The sequence below is a fragment of the Diabrotica undecimpunctata genome, chromosome 8 (assembly GCF_040954645.1).
Source record: "Diabrotica undecimpunctata isolate CICGRU chromosome 8, icDiaUnde3, whole genome shotgun sequence".
Lineage (NCBI taxonomy): Eukaryota > Metazoa > Arthropoda > Insecta > Coleoptera > Chrysomelidae > Diabrotica > Diabrotica undecimpunctata.
The window spans coordinates 75997989-76020579 of NC_092810.1; the positions used below are offsets into that span (position 1 = coordinate 75997989).

A 22591-nucleotide genomic window follows, 5' to 3' on the forward strand; every position below is an offset into this window, starting at 1 on the left:
GTATTTAAAACCTCTTTATCTTCTCCCATTCTTCTCAACACTTCGACATTCGTGACTCTATCCACCCAACTTAGTCTTAATATCCTTCTGTATGCCCATAACTCGATGGCTTCTAATCAAGTTTTATTATTGTGCCTTAATATTTTTCATCTACGTGTTTAAACACAATCTTCCAATATTTTAATAGTTTTTATTTTGGTTGGTCGTTATATGAGGCCTAGACACCGTACACGATTTCACGCTTATTTGTATTATGACTCTGTTATTACTTCTATTCTACTGTTCTTGTCTTTTAAAGTCTTGTTTATCCCTAAAACAATTGTTTTCATTACCTACTTAAACAGTTGTTTTCGCAACTAATCATTTTTGATTATTTTATATTTTTTAATAAATGGCCACCTTACGCAATTACTATTTTCGTTGGGAATAAGCCGCAATATAAGTTTAAAATAAGTTTATTTTTGACGTTTCGAGTTCCACTTCGGAAATCGTTTTTAAAATAAATTTTATGGAGTACCGAAAGTTCATAAAGCGAATACACCACTTAGATCTATTTGTAGTACAATGAATTTGCCTTGAAGTGAACTGTCAAAATTTTAATTAAATATTATATAAACATTTGCAAATAAAAATGACATATTTATACAAAAATACAGAACATTTTTTACATAAATTATCGAATATTGAATTTAATTCAAATAATATTTTAGTAAGTATTAATATAAATAGTTTACTTAACAATGTGCCAGTAGATAAGACTATAAAAATAATTAAAACAAAATTAGAGATTGATGATATATTGGCAACTAGAACATAAATAAATGTGTCAGCTATAATGGGATTGTTGACATTATGTACTGATAATAACTATTTTCAACTAAATAATGAATTCTATAAACAAAATTTTGGTCTAGCAATGGGCTCTACTTTATCTCCATTATTAGCTAATATATTTATGGATAATTTTGCAACAAATATTATTTCTAAACAAATTTTAAAACGCACAGTATGGTGGAGATAGGTTTGTATTTTGAGAACGAGTTCCGAAGTGGAAATCGAAACGTCAAAAATAAACTTATTTTAAACTTATATTGTGGCTTATTCCGAATGAAAATAGTAATTGCATTAAAATAACACTAGAAAATAGCAGAACCGACCAACATAATGGTAATTAAAAACGTTTTGACTTGTAGTACAAAAATGGTTTTAAAAATAACTTAGTTAATATAAACAATGGTAAAAATTTTTTGTTTTATAATTGGTTGATTTAAATATTATGCAAACTATTGAAAGTCGAAACGTTAAAATATGTTGTAATTAAAATTATAAATTTTAATTACAATTATGATAGTTAAAATATTAATACAGTAGACTCCCTCTATAACGAGAACTGAAATGGCAGACTAATTACCTCGTTATAAGCGGATCTCGTTATATCCAACAACAATAATACTGTGCATACATATGAATATGTAGTTTTCTAAAACATTAACTTTCTATAGTGAAGCCATTCGGAGCAATATAAGATGCTAATAAATATTGTTTGAATGGCGTTTTTAAAACAAAGTTGTTTACTTTTATTGTCAATGAAATGCATCAAAACAAAAAAGAGTTGTTTACATTTACTGTCAATGATATACGTTAAAACAAAAAATCTGTATTCTGTAAATATGTATAAAGCGTATAAAGTTATTTTGTCATTTTTGACTGCTTTAAATTGTCCAGTATTCTATCATATTTTCTAAAGATGTGAAACAGTTTTATGCTTCTTCATTTGCGTTTTGTCCTTGGATAAAGTTTCTGACAACCTTTAAAACACGTGTGAATGGTCAACCCAATACAATGACACTTGTGAATCATAAATTTTACATTTCCGACTAAGAATCATAAATTGTAAGAAGTTTATTGCGGGCGGCCCGCAGTTAAAAAGGGTATAGTTCAATAGAAATTTCACGGGACATCTAATGTACCTCGTTATAAGCGAAACCTCGTAATAACCGTGTTCGTTATAAAGGGAGTATACTGTATAAATACTTATATATTATATATCCTATATATATATATATATATATATATATATATATATATACTTTAACGTTAATTTAGGTCAAACACGTTTTACAGCAATTAACAAGCTCAAGACTGTACTTTTATCTAATATGTCTTAAACAAATTTAAAAACATATACATGTTATTTTAAAGTCATATACAGTTCTACAAAAAACCTCTTGTTTGTAGTTATATTTGTTGAAGTACTGTATATTATTTATTTCAAATAGATCTAACGTTCAAAAATTGTTTTAATATTTGACATTCGATTTATTTGATTACGAGAAAATTTAACATTGTAGTCGTTGGTAGGAGAATTTGTGATAGAGATGGCGATTGTGATTTCTAAACAGAAAATGTTTTATCTTGACATTTCATGTACTTTAAGTAATAAATATACACTACAATATTTATGTGATATTTAAGTGATATATATATATATATATATATATATATATATATATATATATATATATATATATATATATATATATATATATATATATATATATATATATATATATATATATATATTACCGGTATTCAATTACTGTAGATATCACTTGTTGCTTTGGCAAAAATGGGTAGAATTTTAAATCAAGGCAAAGCTCTAGGTTACATATATGACGGAACTTTATGTTATTCAAAAGAATATACACGGTTAACAATATACGAACTACGGGGGCTCATAAAAGTACTTAGTCACACCGTTAAAATATGACTCTCGTCACATTGTGACTCTCGTTAGGTCTCACTTTTGTTCTGCTCCAGAAACTTCCAACTCAGCATTCCTTTGTATTCGGATGTTACAGTTTCGAAGTTGAACACACACTTATCATCTAACGCTATATCGCTTAATATCCTATCTTGGTTTAATACATATATGCATTGAAATCAATTCGTATTGACTCTCTCCTCTGATAGGGGAGACTCTTTTACAACTTTCAACTACGTTCCCTTTTATTTCTCTATAAGCAATGATATCAACTCCATTACTCGTGTTATTTTTTTCTACTCTCACTATGTGTAGCCTTCACCTAGTTTTTTTCACAATTTACACATTTTACTTCATCTCTCGAATACAAGCTGGTAATGGTATTTGCTATTGTTGATACTTCTATTCTACTGTTTTTGTCTTTTAAAGTCATGAGTCTGTTGATAATTCTATTCTACTGTTTTTGTCTTGTTTATCCCTAAAACAATTGTTTTTATTACCTACTTAATCAGTTGTTTTCGCAACTAATAATTTATGATTATTTTATATTTTTTGGTAATATGCCAACAACGCCATTACTATTTTCGTTGGGATAAGCCGAAAAATAAGTTTAAAATACTTTTATTTTTGACGTTTCGAGTTCCACTTCGGAAATCGTTGTCAAAAATAAATGTCTCTTCTTTCTAAATAAATAAAAGAATATCCACCACTCCATACTAGTATAATATGTAAGACTTCTAAGATTATAAGATCTTAACCTTATTATTCTAACGTAATGGTATTTGCTCTGAAATAGTATTCACATAGAAATGCTAGCGGGGTCTCAATTATACGAAAATGGTTGCGTTTCGACACATTTAACTTCATCGGGTCTCAATTAGCTTTCGGAAAATTTTAGCTATGAAGATTCCATCATTTCAGTATAATTTGTATTATGTTGGAGAAGGTGTTTTTCTCTGCACAATTTACATAACATGTTGCCAAAGAAATTACCTTTACCTGCTTATATTTTTCCGTACAGGCCAAGATACATACGGTAAAGCACTGCCAATCAGTTTATTATTGTCCGGATACTACAACTAAGAGCCACGTATTTTGTAACGCAAAATTACTATAAAACTAAAAATTAAGATGAAGATACTTTATTTCACTATATATCTGCGATATATCCATTCAATTTAAAATACGATTCAAGAAGACCACAAAACATTATATTAACATTATATTAAAGATTTCAAAAACAAATCAAGCTCTCTACAAAACTAGTGTTCTTCTATATATAATTTGAGGTATATACAAAACCAAAATGTAATGTTACAGTTACCTTATAAATAATGATTTATTTTTAACATCTGGAAACCATGCCTATTTGTGGTCTAATTTTCTGTAACAAATTACAAAAACCTTCCGACTAAATCACTTAAAATTATCGCTAACTTCTGTCAATTATCATCTTTTCTTCATTCGCTTTTGTAGGGTCAATATTGTATTATTATGGTATAGGTGGGTTTCAACAAACATTAAATTGACGTTTTTTTATATATATAACAGACTATAACATTCTTTGGATCGATATGTGATTAATTTTAAAGAAATTTATAATTGACTTCGAATAAAAAAATTGTATTTTCGAAAATAGTAGATTTGCTAGAACGTAAATAAAAAATAATGAGCTAGTAATTAATTGTGGGTAATTTAAAATATCTATATTGATGCCACTATTTTATTCTTTGATTTTTTTATGTAGTTTGTAACTATAAAAAATTTAGAAGTTCTTTCGAATAACTTTCGATAAAAGTTCATTGCATAAAGATATAGCTAATAATTATTTTTCGTGATATTCTTTTTAGTAAAAAAGACAAGATAATGTAAAACACGGTACAAGATTACTTAAATGGCAAAAATGCTGGTGGAGGTTTCATCACAGCCCGTAACTCGTGAGCGTAACAAAGTCATACCCGCATAATACATGCTTATTTATTCCAAATTGGTTAATTTTTAATTCCACGATACTATGAGAGAATTTCTTCTAATACACAATTAATCTTTCAACATTTTTTAACCATAAAAGCGATTGTTTCTTTTGACGCTCTGGGTTAATACCATATTACGTAAAAAAACTACACTTTTCTCATAATTATATTAAAACAACCTTCTTGTGTTGACACTCTTCTCATTAATACCATTATTATCGTGTGATAGTTCGCTGGCATTTCTATAACAAAATCTGAAAGTTTATTGTATCTAGAGACGAAACTATATATTGTTGTCTATCTAATATATTTTTGTTTTATTATTTTTAATAGTTGAGCTCGATATTTAAATTATAATAACTGCTTTTTATAACAGCATTATAATTTTTAGCATTTTACTAATAACTAAATAATATTTCAGTATACGTGTTTAGTTCTATTTTACACTCTTTTCTATTTGATGTAGGTTTATTCCACATTGTGTTAAATCTGGCATCTTTTAAAGCCAGCAAATTTCTTGTCGAGTAGCTTAATACCAGTATATACTTGACGCGTTCCAGATAGTAAGGGACAAGCCAACATTCAACTCAACATCACTGGGGTCACTCGTTACTGGTGTCGTTCCCACGTTTTGCGTCTCAGTTAATGTGAATCTTCTAAAGAGGCGTGTAGTGCAGTTGACAGTATTCGTTAATTTATATATTTCTTTAAACTATGACAAGCTCTGGATATTCTGGTATTGCCGAGCTTTTCGATGACACTGTGTTTCCGAGTTATTCGTGAAAACAAAGGCAAGTAACACGAATAACTGGCAGATACGTAAATCATTGCAAGTAGACAAGAAACAGGTGAATAATATTATTCAATCGGTTTCACAAATTGATAATTATGTCCTGTAAAATGTTAGTTTATCCAAATTATCAACCGACAAGATCATCAAAATCTAACTGTAGAAAGAAAAAGTTGAGTTGAATACTCAATATTAAGATTTTCTAAAGGAGAAAAATCTTCATTGTTTCCCTTGAAATCAAATCACTATGTAATAAATTGGTTTTTGTGTTTTAATATAACGTGACCGATATTTTAAAATTTTAAACAAGTAAATGACTAGACATACCAAATGACCTTAAAATTACTACCATATTTGCAAATATTTTCTTTGGTATATCTCAGATTACGTCGGTCTTGAATTAAAACAATTCTATTTTCTCTTTGTTATTAAAACAAAGAGATAAGCAACATTCAGATAAAATAACATAATTATATACTTACAGAGGTAGAACTGTTCACAAAAAAAACAAGACAAACATTTGTTTTACACTTTCACAATTAGACCGGCAATTTTTAAAATAAGTTAAAATACACATAAAACGGCAAACAGTGTATAATGGAATAGACGAGTTTCTTTATATTTCTATATATAAAATAAAGTAGCAGGTAGATGGTAAATTAATTTTGACTTTAATAGATTAAAGAATATTGCTGTAGATGCTGCTTAATCGATTCGTATCTGCTTTGTTATTTATTACATTTTTTGTGTCAGTAATATAACACATTTCGAGAAACACCTTGTTTTTGTAGTTACTGTAGTTTTGTTAGTTACTGTTCGTAGAATTTTAGCATTAGTATAGTCAAATTTGTGACCTGTGTTGATGGAGTGTTCGACAACAGCGCATTTGTTTTTACCTTTATGACAGTCACTTTTGTGCTGGGTAATACGTTGTTTTATACGTTGGCTTTTCTGTCCAATATAGCAACCTTCGCAGCCTACACACGGTATTTTATAGATTGTATTGGTAGCGTATATTACTGGTGTCTTATTTTTAACACGAGAAAACAAACTTTTGTTAATAATACCGCTGTGTCTACCAATTCTGATGTTTTTGTATGGTTTGAAGACTACTGTAATCTTATCTTTTAGATTATCAACGAAGGGCAATCTTTTCTATGTAAAGTTTTGTGGAGCATCTCTATCCAATGGTCCATCATAATAGTAGGAGTTGTAAATTAATTTTTTTTTAAAGTGACTACGAATAACCGTTGTTAATAAATATCTCAAGTAATTTGCTCTGACAGTTACTTAGAAACTGGTCGTACTGAAGAACTGTAAGAACTGTACTTAGTGTTGTCCAAATGCAAGAACAAGACGAGACTTAGACAGTCTTGGTCTTGGTCTTGCGCCAATACACCTGGTCTTGGTCTTGGTCTTGGTATTGCACTCCCGGTCTTGGTCTTGGTCTTGGTCTTGCAGCAAGAGTCTTGCAAGTCTTGCAGTTACCCATTAGCCTATTGCTATTTATTAAACGTTACTAGGGAAGTTTGAAGCCACGATCTAAGCGATCCGTGTCTATGCTCTAACTAACCCATCTATCTACCATGCCCCACGAAAATCAATCAAACATGGTTAAAACACAAAAAAACCAAATTAATGACATAAACTTGACTGTATTTTAAAGAACATTTTCTGTCTAGAAAGGTATTGATGGACCTCCACCATATATAAAATGGACATCTTAAAAAAGATTGGTACGTGGCAAAAATCCAAATACAGGTATCAAGAGCACATATTCTTTAGGTGATAAGATAACAAACTATAATCCACTTATTAAAGCAACATAAATGTTATTAACAATCTTAGCTCTAATTTTATATAAAAAACTAACTTGAAAAAATAAAGAATAGGTAAGGAAGCAATGACAATCAAAAGAAGTTATTTTAAATTAAGGAGATATCTACTTAATAAATACATTAATTTACCAAAATAAAGTAGTAGGAATATTTTTTTAGGAACCAGAATTTTGGTTTTTCAGGAAGAAATATTTGTAATTCTTTTTTGTGAAAAGATATTAGATGCTTCCTTAAACCTGAAGTGTTTCTGTTTTTCATTTTCATTTTAACCTTTCTATAATTTTTATGTAGGCACAATTCAAACAAAGCAATTTGGGATGCATAAATTATTTGGAAAAACTCATCAAATTTAGGTCTTTTATATCTATAAATCCAACGCTCACTACTCCGACTATTTTAAAACTATTTGAATCTTTGTCCCCCATGTCAAATTGTAAACTTGTCAAATGAAGTTTAGTGATGTCGAAAAAGTACCTACTACTATAAATGTCCGTTACTATTCAATACCCTAAGTATAGAATAACAAACCGAGAATTATATATTATCGTTACTTCGTTATTCTAAATATTTCGGTATTTTGTTTACACAGTAAGCTACATTATCTGTTATTAATAAACTTTTGAATATTATCGCGCTCTTTCAGCAAATTTGGTTTAACCGAATGATCTCATCGCACACTCAGCAGAAACAATGTTTAGTCTTAGGCCGATAAGATTTGTTTATTTAGTTTCCTCCTAACTAAATTATAATGGGAAAAAAATTGAATTATTAAGTGGGTGTCCGTAATAATAAGTGTTATATTTTTTATAGCTAAGGTGACATATTTTTAAAAAATTTCGATACGATATTACTGTCGACGTATCAATGCAAGATTATTTTATGATTATAGGGCGGCTATAAATCTGGACAATTTATTTCAGAGCGTAGAAGTCGTCTGCTGGAAAAGAATGTACAAAATATTTTATTTTTATATATTATCTCTGAGCACGTGTCAAATGTGTTGCTTTTAATGAATATTTTGATTGATGATTCTGATGTATGTTTATGGTATTGTTCGTAATGCGCATAAGTCCAGTTTTTTAAATTTTTATTACATATTTTTTTGCGTCTCATAGAGTATTTAAGCATATACCCGAACTACAATACTCGCTAAAACGACACTCCGTCCTAACTGCAAGACGCAAGAGTCTCGCAGGCTTAGTCTTGTTCTTGCGTAAATCTTGCACGGTCAGTCTTGGTCTTGGTCTTGCTAAAATTAGGCGGTCTTGGTCTTGGTCTTGGTCTTGCGAAAACGCAAGAACAAGACCAAGACTGCAAGACCAAGACCGATTTTGGGCAACACTAACTGTACTGTATTTCTGGTATTTTGGGTAGTCAAATGCTCAAACTCACATGTTGGCTACGATATGTTGACGATACATTCGTCATTTGTCCCCATGGCAGGGATGCTTTGGTGTCTTTAAACCCATGGTATAGTATACATCCTAGTATTCAGTTCACGATGGAGGTGGAAACTGATTCATTCCTACTGTTTCTCGACGTTATCATAAAGAAAAAACCAATTCCAAGGTTTTCATTCCTATGTTTATCGGAAACCCACCCATACCAATCGTTACTTGCATGCAATTCTCATCATCCCCTTCACAAATTAATTAAGTTATTAATACGCTTCTCTGCAGGTCAATACGCCTTTGAGATGATGCAGGTAGACCCGCTGAGCTCTCTAATTTAAAACAAGCTCTCTTCCAAAACGGCTACCGCGAAAATCACATCAATAAGAGCATCCACAGACATTAATCTCCCACTCAATCTTAATCCAAAGACTCAGACCCCCGAAAAAAGCTTTTCTTCCTTACATCAAAGGTGTAACGGACAAAATCGACAAAATTCTAAAGTCAAGAGGAATAGAGACAATATTTACCCCCCAACAAAAACTTTCATCTCTTGTCCGATCAATCAAAGACATCATTCCAAATGAACAACACGGAGTTTATGAAATTCCTTGTGCAGACTGCTCCCGGTCCTATATAGACCAAACAAATCGTAGAATCCAAAATAGGATTTATAAACATTCCATTGCTGTTCGCAATTCAAACTTAATTTCAGCTCTTGGTCAACACCATCTTCACACAGGTCACAAAATTGATTTTGAAATCTTTATCCGCTTCTAGAAAACAAAGAATTATCCGAGAAGCCATAGAAATTGAAAAAAGGCCAAATTGTCTCAATAAAAGAGATGACGGCATACGGATTCCTTCGACTTGGAGACTTCTCATAAAGAAAATACTGTCCACTCCACCCGCCAATTAAAATACTACTGTCGGAAATGTTCGCGCCAACCCCTGCGCTAATCACCACGCTGGCCCAAACGCCAACCTCCACCTAAGCCACATCACCATCGACGGTATAAATGACTTGTCCTCTATTCCCAGCACAAGTAATGCTTTGATTAGTGATCAGTGTAGTAGTTTCTGAGGGCTTGGGAGACTGAGACCTCGGAAGCTCTGAAAAAGACATTGAAGAGGATGTCGAAAGCTCGGCGCAATGATCATCGACGCGGTTCAACCCGGAAGACTAGTGAGTTTCATATTAATTCCTGTAATAGTATTAATCCTAGCCTCTAGGTTTTATATATATATATATATATATATATATATATATATATATATATATATATATATATATATATATATATATATATATATATTAAAAGTGATTATTTCGACCAAAAAATAATTTATAAATCTGTAGGAAATATCAGGCCAATATTTCGCCATTTATTTTATAGCTTCATCAGGAGTAAACTGTAAAACAATTATTACAAATAGATTTAAAAAACACTCACAGAAATATTGAAATATGTAAACTTTTGAATGTCAAAATTAAACTGTCCTAAGCACGTTCCCCACAGCAATACGATAAAAAAATTAAAATTACTTCAAATATACAAATAGAAACAACAATAAAATAAAAGAAACGTTAGAAGAATGATATTTCTCTAATGAATTATTAAGGTTAGTTGTTATTAAGGTGAATGTTAGCTATTTTGAATATTTATAAATTTTGTTCAATACATTACAATATAAATATGTTACTTAACTGTCCAGTGTCTGTTTTATAATTTAAAGTGTTTTTATTTTTTTTTATGTGATACATCTTAAGAAATAATCTACTTTTGTAGTTATCAGTCTATGCCAAAATGTGAGCTTTGTTATAGTCAAGCATATTACCGGTATTTTCATAGTGCTCAACTACTGCACAAGTATTTTTTCCCAAGCGGCAATCACTTCTATGTTGTGTAATGCGTTGTTTTAACCATTGTGATGTTTGGCCAATGTAGCTATTTTGACATCCTAGACACGGTATTTCATAAATAACATTACTTCTACATAGGGTTGGTACTGGGTCTTTGATTTTTGAAAATAGTTTGTTTGCTGTTCATGGTATTATATTTAGCTATACTCATATTAGGAACATTTTTGAATATGGATATGATAGAATGAGTTAGACCTTTAATAAAGGGGAGTTTTTTTATAGTTGATTGATTTGTTGTTAGAATCATGGACTGGACCATCATAGAAATTACTGCTGTGAATCAGTTTTTTTTTTTTAAATTTGTTTAGGATAGCCGTTATTACGAAAAATTTTGTATAATATGTCCAGATTTTTTTGTAAAAAGTTGTCATCAACAATGGACATTATCCTGTTTTTCATACCTAGTACGGTATTATATTTTTGACGGGTGGTATGATTTGAATAGTAATTTATATACCTGCCTGATGCAGTCGACTTTTGGTACCAATCCAATGTCAAAATATTGTCATTTGTTCTTATTACCCTTGTGTCTAAAAATGGTATACTAAGATTTGTCTCAGTTTCAATTGTAAACTGAAGATGTTTATTAAATGAATTAAACATGTTGAGTGTGGTATTGATGTGATACGATGGAACTGCACATATGATGCCATCGACATATTTATATATAAATGGTAATTCAAGCTCACATTTTGGCACAGACTGATAACTACAAAAGTAGATTATTTCTTGAGATGTATCACATAACCAAAAATAAAAACACTTTAAATTATAAAACAGACACTAGACAGTTAAGTAACATATTGTAAGGTATTAAACAAAATTTATAAATATTCAAAATAGCTAACATTCACCTTAATAACAAACTAACCTTAATAATTCATTAAAGAAATAATCATTCTTCTAACGTTTCTTTTATTTTATTGTTGTTTTTATTCGTATATTTGAAGTAATTTTAATTTTTTTTTATCGTATTGCTGTGGAGAACGTGCTTACAGCAGTTTAATTTTGACATTCAAAAGTTTACATATTTCAATGTTAGTTTTATTTGTGAAATCTTTTAATTTCTGTGAGTGTTTTTTAAATATATTTGTACATCATTTTTGTTTGTAAGGTTCTAATTGTTTTACAGTATACTCCTGATGAAGCTATAAAATAAATGGCGAAATATTGAGTCTTAGAAAAAAACAAAGATTTTTATTACAGACTTATACCTTATTATAGACCTAGATATTTCCTACAGATTTATATATATATATATATATATATATATATATATATATATATATATAAATATATATAAATATATATATATATATGTATATATATATATATATATATATATATATATATATATATATATATATATATATATATATATATATATATATGTTCAGATAAGTTTCCGCGGTCAGATAAATGAAAATTACTGAGTTCTCGGGAAGAACCGCGTTGAGAATTTAAAACTCGACGTTTCGGCACCCATTTTGGAGCCATTATCAAGAGTGATACGGTTCGGTTCGAGTTCGGGGTCTCAATCTGCCTACTCCCCTCACTCGAGACGTACCTGTATCGTATTCTATATTGCAAGAACTGTCTCTCGGCACTGAGGTCTCAATCTGCCTACTCCTCAGTGTTGAGTGACAACCGGTCTTAACCTGTGTGGCTGCTTTTATACTGGGTGGGCGGGAGGTCACTGAAGCAGGGGTCGCCATGTTGCCGGCAATCGTTTCGCGTCATCGCGCGTGTTCAAGCTGTTAGGCCGTTTTTCGATTTCGATAGCTTCACGAATGATTCTCGCTTTTAATGAGCGGATGGGAGCGATGGTTTTTGCTTTTTCGAAATCTATTTTGTGGCCTGTCTGAATATGATGTTGGGCTAGGGCTGAAGTGGTATCGGAATGTTTGACTGATAAAGAATGTTCGTAAATACGGTTATGGATTCGTCGGTTTGTCTGTCCTACGTATGTACGTGGGCAACTGGAACAAGGTATCTCGTAGACAATATAGTCTTCATTGGGGATTTGGTCTTTTACGGATCTGACGAGATCGGACAATTTGGAGTGAGTGGTGAATATGGTTTTGATATTAAGAAGGATAAGAGTTCTACTGATCTTGTCAGTGACACCTTTAATGAAAGGTAGAAAGATTTTGGGTTGATCCGGCGGCAAGGTTTCTTTTTTGGATGGAATGGGGTTTAGAAGTTTTTGAATGCTTGTATTGGTTTGGGTTTTGTGGTAGCCGTTTTGTAGGAGTGTTTGTCTTATTGAATTGATTTCGGATGACCTGTGATTGTTGTCGCTAAGTCTTATGGAACGGGAAATAAGAGTGTTGATGACTGAATTAAGTTCGGCGGGGTGATGATGTGACTGGGCATTGAGATAGCGAGTTGTATGAGTGGGTTTCCGGTACACGGAATGTTTTGTTTTTACTTAGCCGATCAATGGGGGAAATTTGGTGTTATTATCCACCTTTCCTTTTATTTATTGGTTCCTTACAAGCAGGTTGTCACCCAAACTCATCTTATCATTTAAATAAACCGCTCTATTATTAGGATTGGTATTTCACCTTGCTTTTCTGTCATAATTAATGACCTCAAGGTTTTACTGTCTTTTTACGTTGGTGGCGTGTTTGTCTTAATAAAACACCATTTTACCGGCAGCATTCAAGAAGCCTGGAGTGGTAATTTCATTTTACATTAAATTATTCAATTTCAATATTAATTAATATAATAATGCTACCTAAAGTTAAAATCAAATCATAACTATTGCTGTATTGTTGGAAGTGCATCTATGATTTTCTTAGTTCTTCATTCCCTTTTTCAATTTTTGTTACTTATACATTTTTATATAAAAAAACAAAACCACATGTTCTTTTTTCTGTGCTTAGTTTGAACAAATTGTTAACTTATTTAGTTCAATTTATTGTTTATACGTCGTAATCATATAATGTCCATTTACTTAAGTATCTTTACAACTTTAATATCACTGACTGCTACATATCTTTTTAAGGTAACACATGTAACAACTTTTCCATGCTTGTGTGGTTTTTTCATATTGTTCTTTTTAGATGAACTGATGATGCTTTCTGATTAAGAAAGCGCTTTCTGAATAAGAAAGCGAAACGTCTTCAATAAATAGATGAAGTAGCCATTAACTTTGTCTTTTTTCTCCACCCTTTGACCGAAAAAACCCACCACTCTTCTGAGTGATCCTTAATTTATATTGGATTGACGGTCGTACTCCTTTTCTCGATATATATATATATATATATATATATATATATATATATATATATATATATATATATATATATATATATATATTATATATATATATATATAATATATATCGGTCGTACTCCTTTTCTCGATATATATATATATATATATATATATATATATATATATATATATATATAATATATATATATATATATTATATATATATAATATATATATATATATATATATATATATATATATATATATATATATATATATATATATCGAGAAAAGGAGTACGACCGTCAATCCAATATAAATTAAGGATCACTCAGAAGAGTGGTGGGTTTTTTCGGTCAAAGGGTGGAAAAAAAAGACAAAGTTAATGGCTATATATATATATATATATATATATATATATATATAATATTGCAAAAGGTTTCCGCGGTTAGTACAATTAAACCTACTAATATGTTTTGATTTTGGTTTTTTTTTAAATCTGACTACTTTTTTTAAGTTTGGGGTTATGTCTCCTAGAGTATGACACATCTAGTTTCAGGGTAACCACCATATTTTAGTCAGTATTCGACGTTGATTGAGACACTATTCTGTGCCGTTAGTTTGCAACCGAAATTTAATTACCTAGAGAAACTTGTGTTAGCTGGTAAGTACTATATACTGAACTTATCTTTCTACTTTATATTTTATGTTATTTGTGAGAATGTTATAGTGTATGTCCTGTCCGAAATTGCATAACGAATCTAACGTTATTTATTCAAATAATGTAAATTATAAGGTGGCCAACTACTAATGCATGAAATTATCAATATATTAATTATTGGCCATCTAGGCCAATAACTGAAAACGATTAGTTTTTTGTAGTAATCTGAAGAATTATGTGTGGCCAATAACTAATTATTATATTTTTTCAGCAACTATGCCAAAACGATCTCAAACTAAAAACACTTATAAAAAAAGTACTCCGAAAACCATGTTCAAAACGGTTTAGAGTTAATTCAAAAAGGTACGAGTAAGCGAGAAGCTTCAAGAACTTTCAATATTCCCATGGCCACCATAAGTTACCGTAAAAGTGAAAAAATATCTCAACAAGATAACGCATGGACCAGATCCATTTCTTTCGAAAAATGAAGAGCAACAACTTAAACTCTGGGGTTTTCATTGTCAAAATAGAGGATTTCCTGTTCGTGTTGACTACATTAAGGACTTTGTTAAATTATTTTTAAAAAGTAACCCTAGAATCAATCAATTTGTTGAAAATACACCGGGTAGAACGTGGCTATCAGGATTTTTGAAGCGCAATCCCAACATTTCTCTAAGGACTTCATAGGGAGTGACATCAGCAGGTTCAAACATTAACCTAAAAAACATTACCAAATGGTTTGATAACATAAAATCTTATCTAGATAATATTAGTTGAAGATGTTCTTCAATACCTAACAAGGATCTTCAATGGTGACGAGACATGTTTTTATTTATGTCCCAAAAATAAAAAGGTTTTGGCTATAAAAGGTTTAAAAAATGTCTATGAAATTGAACATAACCGAGAGGTTAACTTAACAGTTATGTTTACATTTTCTGCAATAGGAAATATTTTACCTCCGATGATCATTTATCCCCATAAGAGGTTGCCTACTGATATATTAATTGCTTTGCCAAATTTGTGGAATATTGGTTTAACAGACAATGGTTTGGATGGAGGACAAAAACTTCTACGAATACATTGGAAATATATTTAACCCTTATTTAGATCAAAATAATATTAAACGCCAGGTGATACTTTTTGTTGATGGGTATAAAATCCATTTAACTGTACAGACAAGTCAACTTTACAGTACAACAGTAAAAATTTGTTTAAGGCACTAAACACCTACACATGTTACGCGCTTAGCTACTCATTTGGTATTGTTAAGTGGACAAAAACGGATATAGAAAATCTTCAGCGAAAAGTACGAACACACCTCACAAAGGCACAAAAACACCATCCTCGAAGTGCAGTAGAAAGAACGACATTACCACGGTATTTAGGAGGACGAGGACTTATGGATATAAGTGAGCAACTAGAAAAACAGATTACTAATTTAAGAACTTATTTTCACGTGCAGGCTGAGACATCTACTCTACATCGCGCGATTTGTGCAGTAGATGATACAACACCGATCAAACTGAGGGAACCAGAAATGTGCATAAACCATCTTACTAAGGACGAAAAAATGCGCACCTGGATGGGTAAACCTCTGCGCTGGCAACATACCAATAAGGTCAGTCAAGACCGTGTCGACAATATAGCGTCGAACTATTGGCTGACATCAGAAAAGATATTCCCTGAAACAGAAGGTTCATTACTGGCCATTCAGGATCAGGTTATACCAACCAAAACTTACCTGAAATATATCGTCAAAGACTCTCAGGTAAAAATTACCTTCCCCAGTCTATTTCGCCAGTCGTTTCTGTACATCGCCAACCGTTGCCAATTTGCCGCGCCGATTTTCCTTGCGTCCTCGTCCACACCGTCCCTCCATCTCAGTCGTGGTCTGCCTCTACTCCTATTTCCCACTGGGACCGATAATAGAGTTCGTCTGGTGGGTAATTTTCATTTGCTCTTGACACATGTCCAGCCCATCTAAGCCTACCTATTTTTATGAAGGATATTACATCTCTACCATTTACTATTTTTTTATACTTCTCGTACAATTCGAAATTATATCGTCTTCTCCAAATACCATTCTCACAGAATGCGCCCATTATTCTTCTTAGTATCTTCCTTTCGAAGACGAGCAGAAGATTTGCGTCTGTTTTGGAGATGGTCCATGTTTCTGACCCATATGTCAGCACTGGTAGGATGAGTGTTCTATATATTATTAGTTTGGTTTTCTGGCTTAAATTTCTGTTTTTTAGCTGCTTGCTTAGTCCAAAATAACATTTGTTTGCTAGCAGTACCCTCCGTTTTACTTCTTCAGATGTGTCATTATCGTTTGTTATCAGAGAACCCAAATATGTAAACTTATTTACTACCTCAAAATTATATTGGTCTATACTGAAGTTTTCTTCGGCGTTTCTAGCTCTATCTCTTTTATTTGGAATAGATGCTAACATTTTGGTTTTTTCCTCGTTTATTTTAAGGCTCATATTTTGTGCGGCTGTCAAGAAGGTGGAAGTCATCTCTTTAAGTCCTCGTGTAGTACGTGCGATCAAATCCAGATCGTCAGCGTAAGCCATAATCTGTGTTGTTTTATTAAAGATTGTTCCCCTATTGTGTAACTCGGCATCTCTTATAGTCTTTTCTAACGCTATATTAAAGAGAAGGCACGCCAGCGCGTCTCCCTGCCGTAACCCTGCGTATGTTTCAAACGCTTGTGACATATCGCCTTGTATTTGCACTCTGCAGATCACTTTACTCATAGTTGTTTTTACGAGCCTTATTAATTTATGGGGAATGTTAATTTATGTATATATATATACATTATATATATATATATATATATATATATATATATATATATATTATGAACATTATTTTCTGCAGAGTTTGTGTGTTTTTTGTTTTTTTTTTGTTAAATAATGAGTATAGTTTACAGTACATATATAATAACATCGATAATATACTACATATTGAGTTGTAAGTTATAAACTATTAACATCTGTATTTCTTATAAACTCTATGTCATCTGTTGTATTTTAGAGAACTGGTGATGCTTTAGAAATATAATGCTAAATTTGAAATATATATTCTACTAACCTTACAACATCTAATGTTGTAACATAATTTTCAGAGGGACGACCTGCTTTGCGTGCATTTTCAACCGTACCAGTTTCTCGAAATTTCTTTTTAATCTTACTTACTGTTGACTGAGTGATGGGTATTTCTGGATATTTATCATTAAATAAATTACACACTTCCATCTGAATTCGCGATTTGTCTCCATAACCAATCATCATGAGTATTTCAATTCTTTGCTTTACACTCAAATTCATTTCCACTTAAAATTAATTCTGAGCAATAATAGAGAACATTCACGAATTAATACAATCATTGTACTACTTAATTCTTATTGAACGTTACTAAAAATAATTACAGTTTACCAAAAACTAGAAGTAAGATACTTTTTTGCAATTGATAATAAATAATTTATTTTCTAAGCGCGTATCTTTCAAATTATATCCATTAGACCCGAGTATTATACTTTTTTGAAATCAACTCATTTTTATCGATCCAAAAAGGGCCTAAAATACAGGGTGTTACATTTAATATAGAGCCGATGACGTCATCACTGTAATGTGTATCACCTTGTATAATGAAACTTTATTGCAAAATGTAGAACATTAAATTTAAAAATCGACGTGTTTTAGATTTTTTTAAAAAGGCTCTTCATTTAAGAAATATCGAATTTATTCCATACTTTACGGACACACTGTATATAAATTTTTTTGTTTAGTATCGACCGTATATTATTTAAAATAATTTTCTTGAGTATATGTCAGGTTCTATCGGTCTGGAATTAAAACAATTCTATTTTCTAGTCACTTAATAGTGAATTTTAATTTTTTGTGAATAGTTCTACATCTGTAAGTAAATATTTATATAATTTTATCGTAATGTTGCTTATCTCTCTGTTTTTATAAATTTGTAGAGCACTTCTGATGAAGCCAACAATCAGTTGGCGAAATATTAAGTGACTAGAAAATAGAATTGTTTTAATTCCAGACCGATAGAACTTGACATATACCCAAAAAAATTATTATTATTATCCAGATTTAGCCATATGGCTCACTCTCACCTCTAAGGGGAAAATTCACTTATCCCAGATACCTACGGTATCAAAAGGATTGAGCTCTGGTGGGACTCTTTCCATGTTATCGAGTCCTGGGTGACTTGGTACGTCGGTGTATCTCCCAAAAATTTTCGCACGCATCTGGACGTCGAAAGTAGCACAGCTTTCTGCATGATCTTATATAGATGTTCATTTGGACCCAGCTTTTTTATGTTTATCCCGTAGTAGAGAGAATAATAGGTATTGTCTGGGTACTTTCCATTCTTCACTGTCTTCGTATTTGAATTTCCAGATCCCTGTACTTGGCGATCTTTTCGTTCTCTTTAACACGAAGATTATTGTTGTTGGGTATCGCCACATCAATTAGTGTTGTTGGCCTCTTTAGTTTATTAACTAGTATAGTTAATAAACTAAAGGTACGGAGTAGTTCCGTTCCGAAGTGCCGTTCCTTATATTCAGTTGCAGCAAATGCCTGGCAGCCCCCAATAAGATGTTGGATGGTTTCCTGAGCTTGACATCCATATCGGCATTTGTAATTTTTACCTGAGAGTCTTTTTATATATATATATATATATATATATATATATATATATATATATATATATATATATATATATATATATATATATATATCAATATCAATATATTGTGTTGTTTTATACAAAACAAAATATCAATACATGGCAACTGGTCTGTTTGTCGTTGTCTCAAAATTGACTTGCAGTACATCAGCTGCGGAATCTAATAACATTAAGTTTTCTTTAATTTGTACAGTCGTAGTTATGCCGTTCCTTGTTTAAAAAAATAATGTAAGACGTTTTCTATTCAGATGGTACTTCTTCTATATTTAAGAATTTATATCCGACACAAAGTAGAAATAAAACAAAAAAATCGCAAAGTAAATGGTAAAATAATATGTTTAATTTACATTATTGCCATTAATATACTAAAGTTATATGTATAATATTAAACTATTATCAAATATTAAGAAGCTGTAAGAACTCACGTTCGGTATGAAAAAACAACAGTCAATATTTAGTAAAGTATTGCAAGAAAATGAAATGAAAAGGCGGTACATAAAGATACGTTGTTCTCCGATTAAATATGTTTCCAAGATTTATCTTTTATAGTTATAGTTATATTATATAGTTATATATAATCAAACACTTACAAGGCATGAATCAGATCATTGTGAATATACTTGACATAATTGAAGCATTCAAATATAAAATATTTCTTTGGGAAAATCAACTTACAAATGAAAATTTAACGCACTTCCAACGTGCAACAAAAACAAATCTAGTTCAGATGATACTGCATCGTATCAAAAATACGCAGCAAAAATTTCATTCCTAATTTTTTAGAAGACAAATTTTATTTGTTTTTCTCAATAATTATATACTCAGTACCCAATAAATCAAATTTGAGTCGTACTGGATCTCAATCCAGTACGACTCAAATTTGAAGGCAAAATTCATTGAAATGAAATGAAATTTCTCCCGAAAGAGAAAAGATTAGCAGAAAAGAGATGTCAAGTATTAGGACGTAAACAAAAATTTAACTTTGTGTAAGATTATTAAAATGTACTAAATGTAAAAAAGAATATTTTTGTTTCTATGAAAATTAATTTTTTTTGCGGCTCCACTATAGTTAATTAAGCATTGTTTATTTGAGTTAGCTTTTGAGTTTGACACACCTGCAGTAAGGCAGGTACAATGTGATTTGAACTAGGGCATCCACCAAAATTTGAACAATTTTTTTTATGTAAGATAAAATAAATTTAGTCATTTCTAATTTGATTTTTATAATCTCTACTACTAGTTTATCGGTAGGGAGACTTTCGTATTTTGGAATTCTCTTACTGGAAAGTTATGCTGCACAGTCAATATTGTTGTAATATTCAAGGCAACTACAAACCAATGCAAGTCTTTATGGTGACCTGTTAACAAGAAAAGACGTTTTAATCTATTATTCTATACTTTTAATTTATTTATTTTATATTTTTTATTATTTATTTTTTTAATTTATTCTATACTATTCTATACTTTAATCGGACACTTAATATAGAATAAGCAGAAGAAAACCTGGAAGACGAAAGATATGTGGTAAGCGGAACAGACGAGAGGCAAGAGGAACCAACGATTCTTGAAGTTAGACTGAGGTAAAACACTATCCAGAAAAATATCACCGGGAATAGATAATCCACCAGCTGAACTATATAAAGAAGGAAGCCACGATACCAAAATGGCAGTAAAGCAGCTCATAAATGATTGCAATATTGGAATATTATGGAGTATATTGTGCACCATACACAAAAAAGGAGATTTCTTTGAATGCTCTAAGCACAGAGGAATTACTCTTCTAAATTCCCTGTATACAATACTCTCCATTATAATATGCTATCGTATGGCATGATATGAAGAATAAATAATAGGAAAATATCAGACTAGTTTTAGAGATGGTAAACTGACAATTCATTATATTGCAACCTTGAGAACAAATTTAAGAAAAACACTGCAATAAGACATGTATACTCATCACATATTTATAGACTACAACGCAGCCTACGACTTATAAATAAAAGAGAAATGTTCAGAGCAATGAAAGCTAGGAGTACCAAATCAGTTGGTGAATTAACAAAATTTTGAATGCTCTACGCACAGAGGAATTGCGCTTCTAAATGCAGCGTATAAAATATTCTCCATTATACTTTGTATTAGGAATTCAACCGCGATGTACACCAAATCTTCGTGGACTAAACAAGCTTAGGATTCTGTTAGCAGAGAAGCATTGTGGGAGACCATGGTAGAAATGGGAGTATCTGGAAGGCTGGTACGATTAGCACAGGTGAGCACAGAGAACGCTTCCGCACGGATCAGAATTGGCAGCACCACGTCGGAGGAATTCCTCATTGACACCGGGCTTAGAGAAGGAGATCCTCTCGCCCCCTGCCATTTAATTTTGCACTGGAACATGCGGTAAGGAAAGCTCAGTCACAACTGACAAACGGATTTGCCGCCCAAGGATCAAAAATACTATTGGCGTTTGCGGATGACGTGGACACTATTGCACAATCCACGAGAGATGCAAAAGAAGTTTTCACCCTATTCGAAAACGGAGCCAAGGAAGTTGGTCTGAAGGTCAATAAGGACAATACCAAGTACATAGTGGTTACGAAGAACCCAATACCCAGGGTTAGACAAAACGTAACAATCAATGAATAATATCTGAAAATAAATATGAAAAGGACGTGGCAGCCAGGATCATTGCAGGAAACAGGACATATTACTCATTAATGACCGTACTTAAATCAAAAATACTCTCAATACCAGCAAAAATAAGAGGGTACAAGACAATAATTCGTCTCATAATAACGTATGGAAGCGAGACATGGACTCTGAACCAGCAGGAAACGACAAAATTATCGATACTGGAAAGAAAGCTACTGCGGACTATCTATGGGCCTTGCAGAGAAGAGACAACAGGAGAATGGAGAAGAAGACACAATGATGAACTCCAGACAGTATATGGAGATGAAAACATAGTACGATACATTTTAAAGCAAACCGAATAAGATTCGCGGGCCACGTACTAAGATCGAGTGACGAAAGACTCCTGAACGCCACATTCTGGGAAAGACCCGATGGCAGAAGGTCAGTTGGTCGCCCAAGAAAGAGATGGAAGGACGCAGTAGCCAGTGATCTACGCAAAATGGGAATACAGCAATGGGAAATAGTTGCTCAGGACCGACAACAATGGAGTGAAATAGTAAACGCGGCCAAGACTCACATAGAGTTGTAGAGCCAAATGATGATAATGATTATACTTTGCCATTGTATGGCATCATATGCAGAACAAATAATAGGAAAATACCAGACTGGTTTTAGAGATGGTAAATT

At 31.6% G+C, this 22591-nt stretch overlaps 1 protein-coding gene across 6 annotated transcripts in view; it reads left to right on the plus strand.

Annotated features, from left to right (window-relative positions):
* Positions 1-22591, plus strand: part of DIP2 (disco-interacting protein 2) — a 1036664-nt gene that overhangs the window by 325173 nt on the left and 688900 nt on the right. Inside the window, exon 1 of one of the 6 annotated variants that reach the window (XM_072540506.1) lies at positions 9855-9942. The exons of the other annotated variants lie outside the window; for them this stretch is intronic. Within the exon in view, the coding sequence (XP_072396607.1) occupies positions 9891-9942 (52 nt within the window). The 5' untranslated portion in view covers positions 9855-9890. Of the gene's footprint in view, positions 1-9854; positions 9943-22591 lie in introns of those variants that run through there. 6 annotated transcript variants of the gene reach the window in all.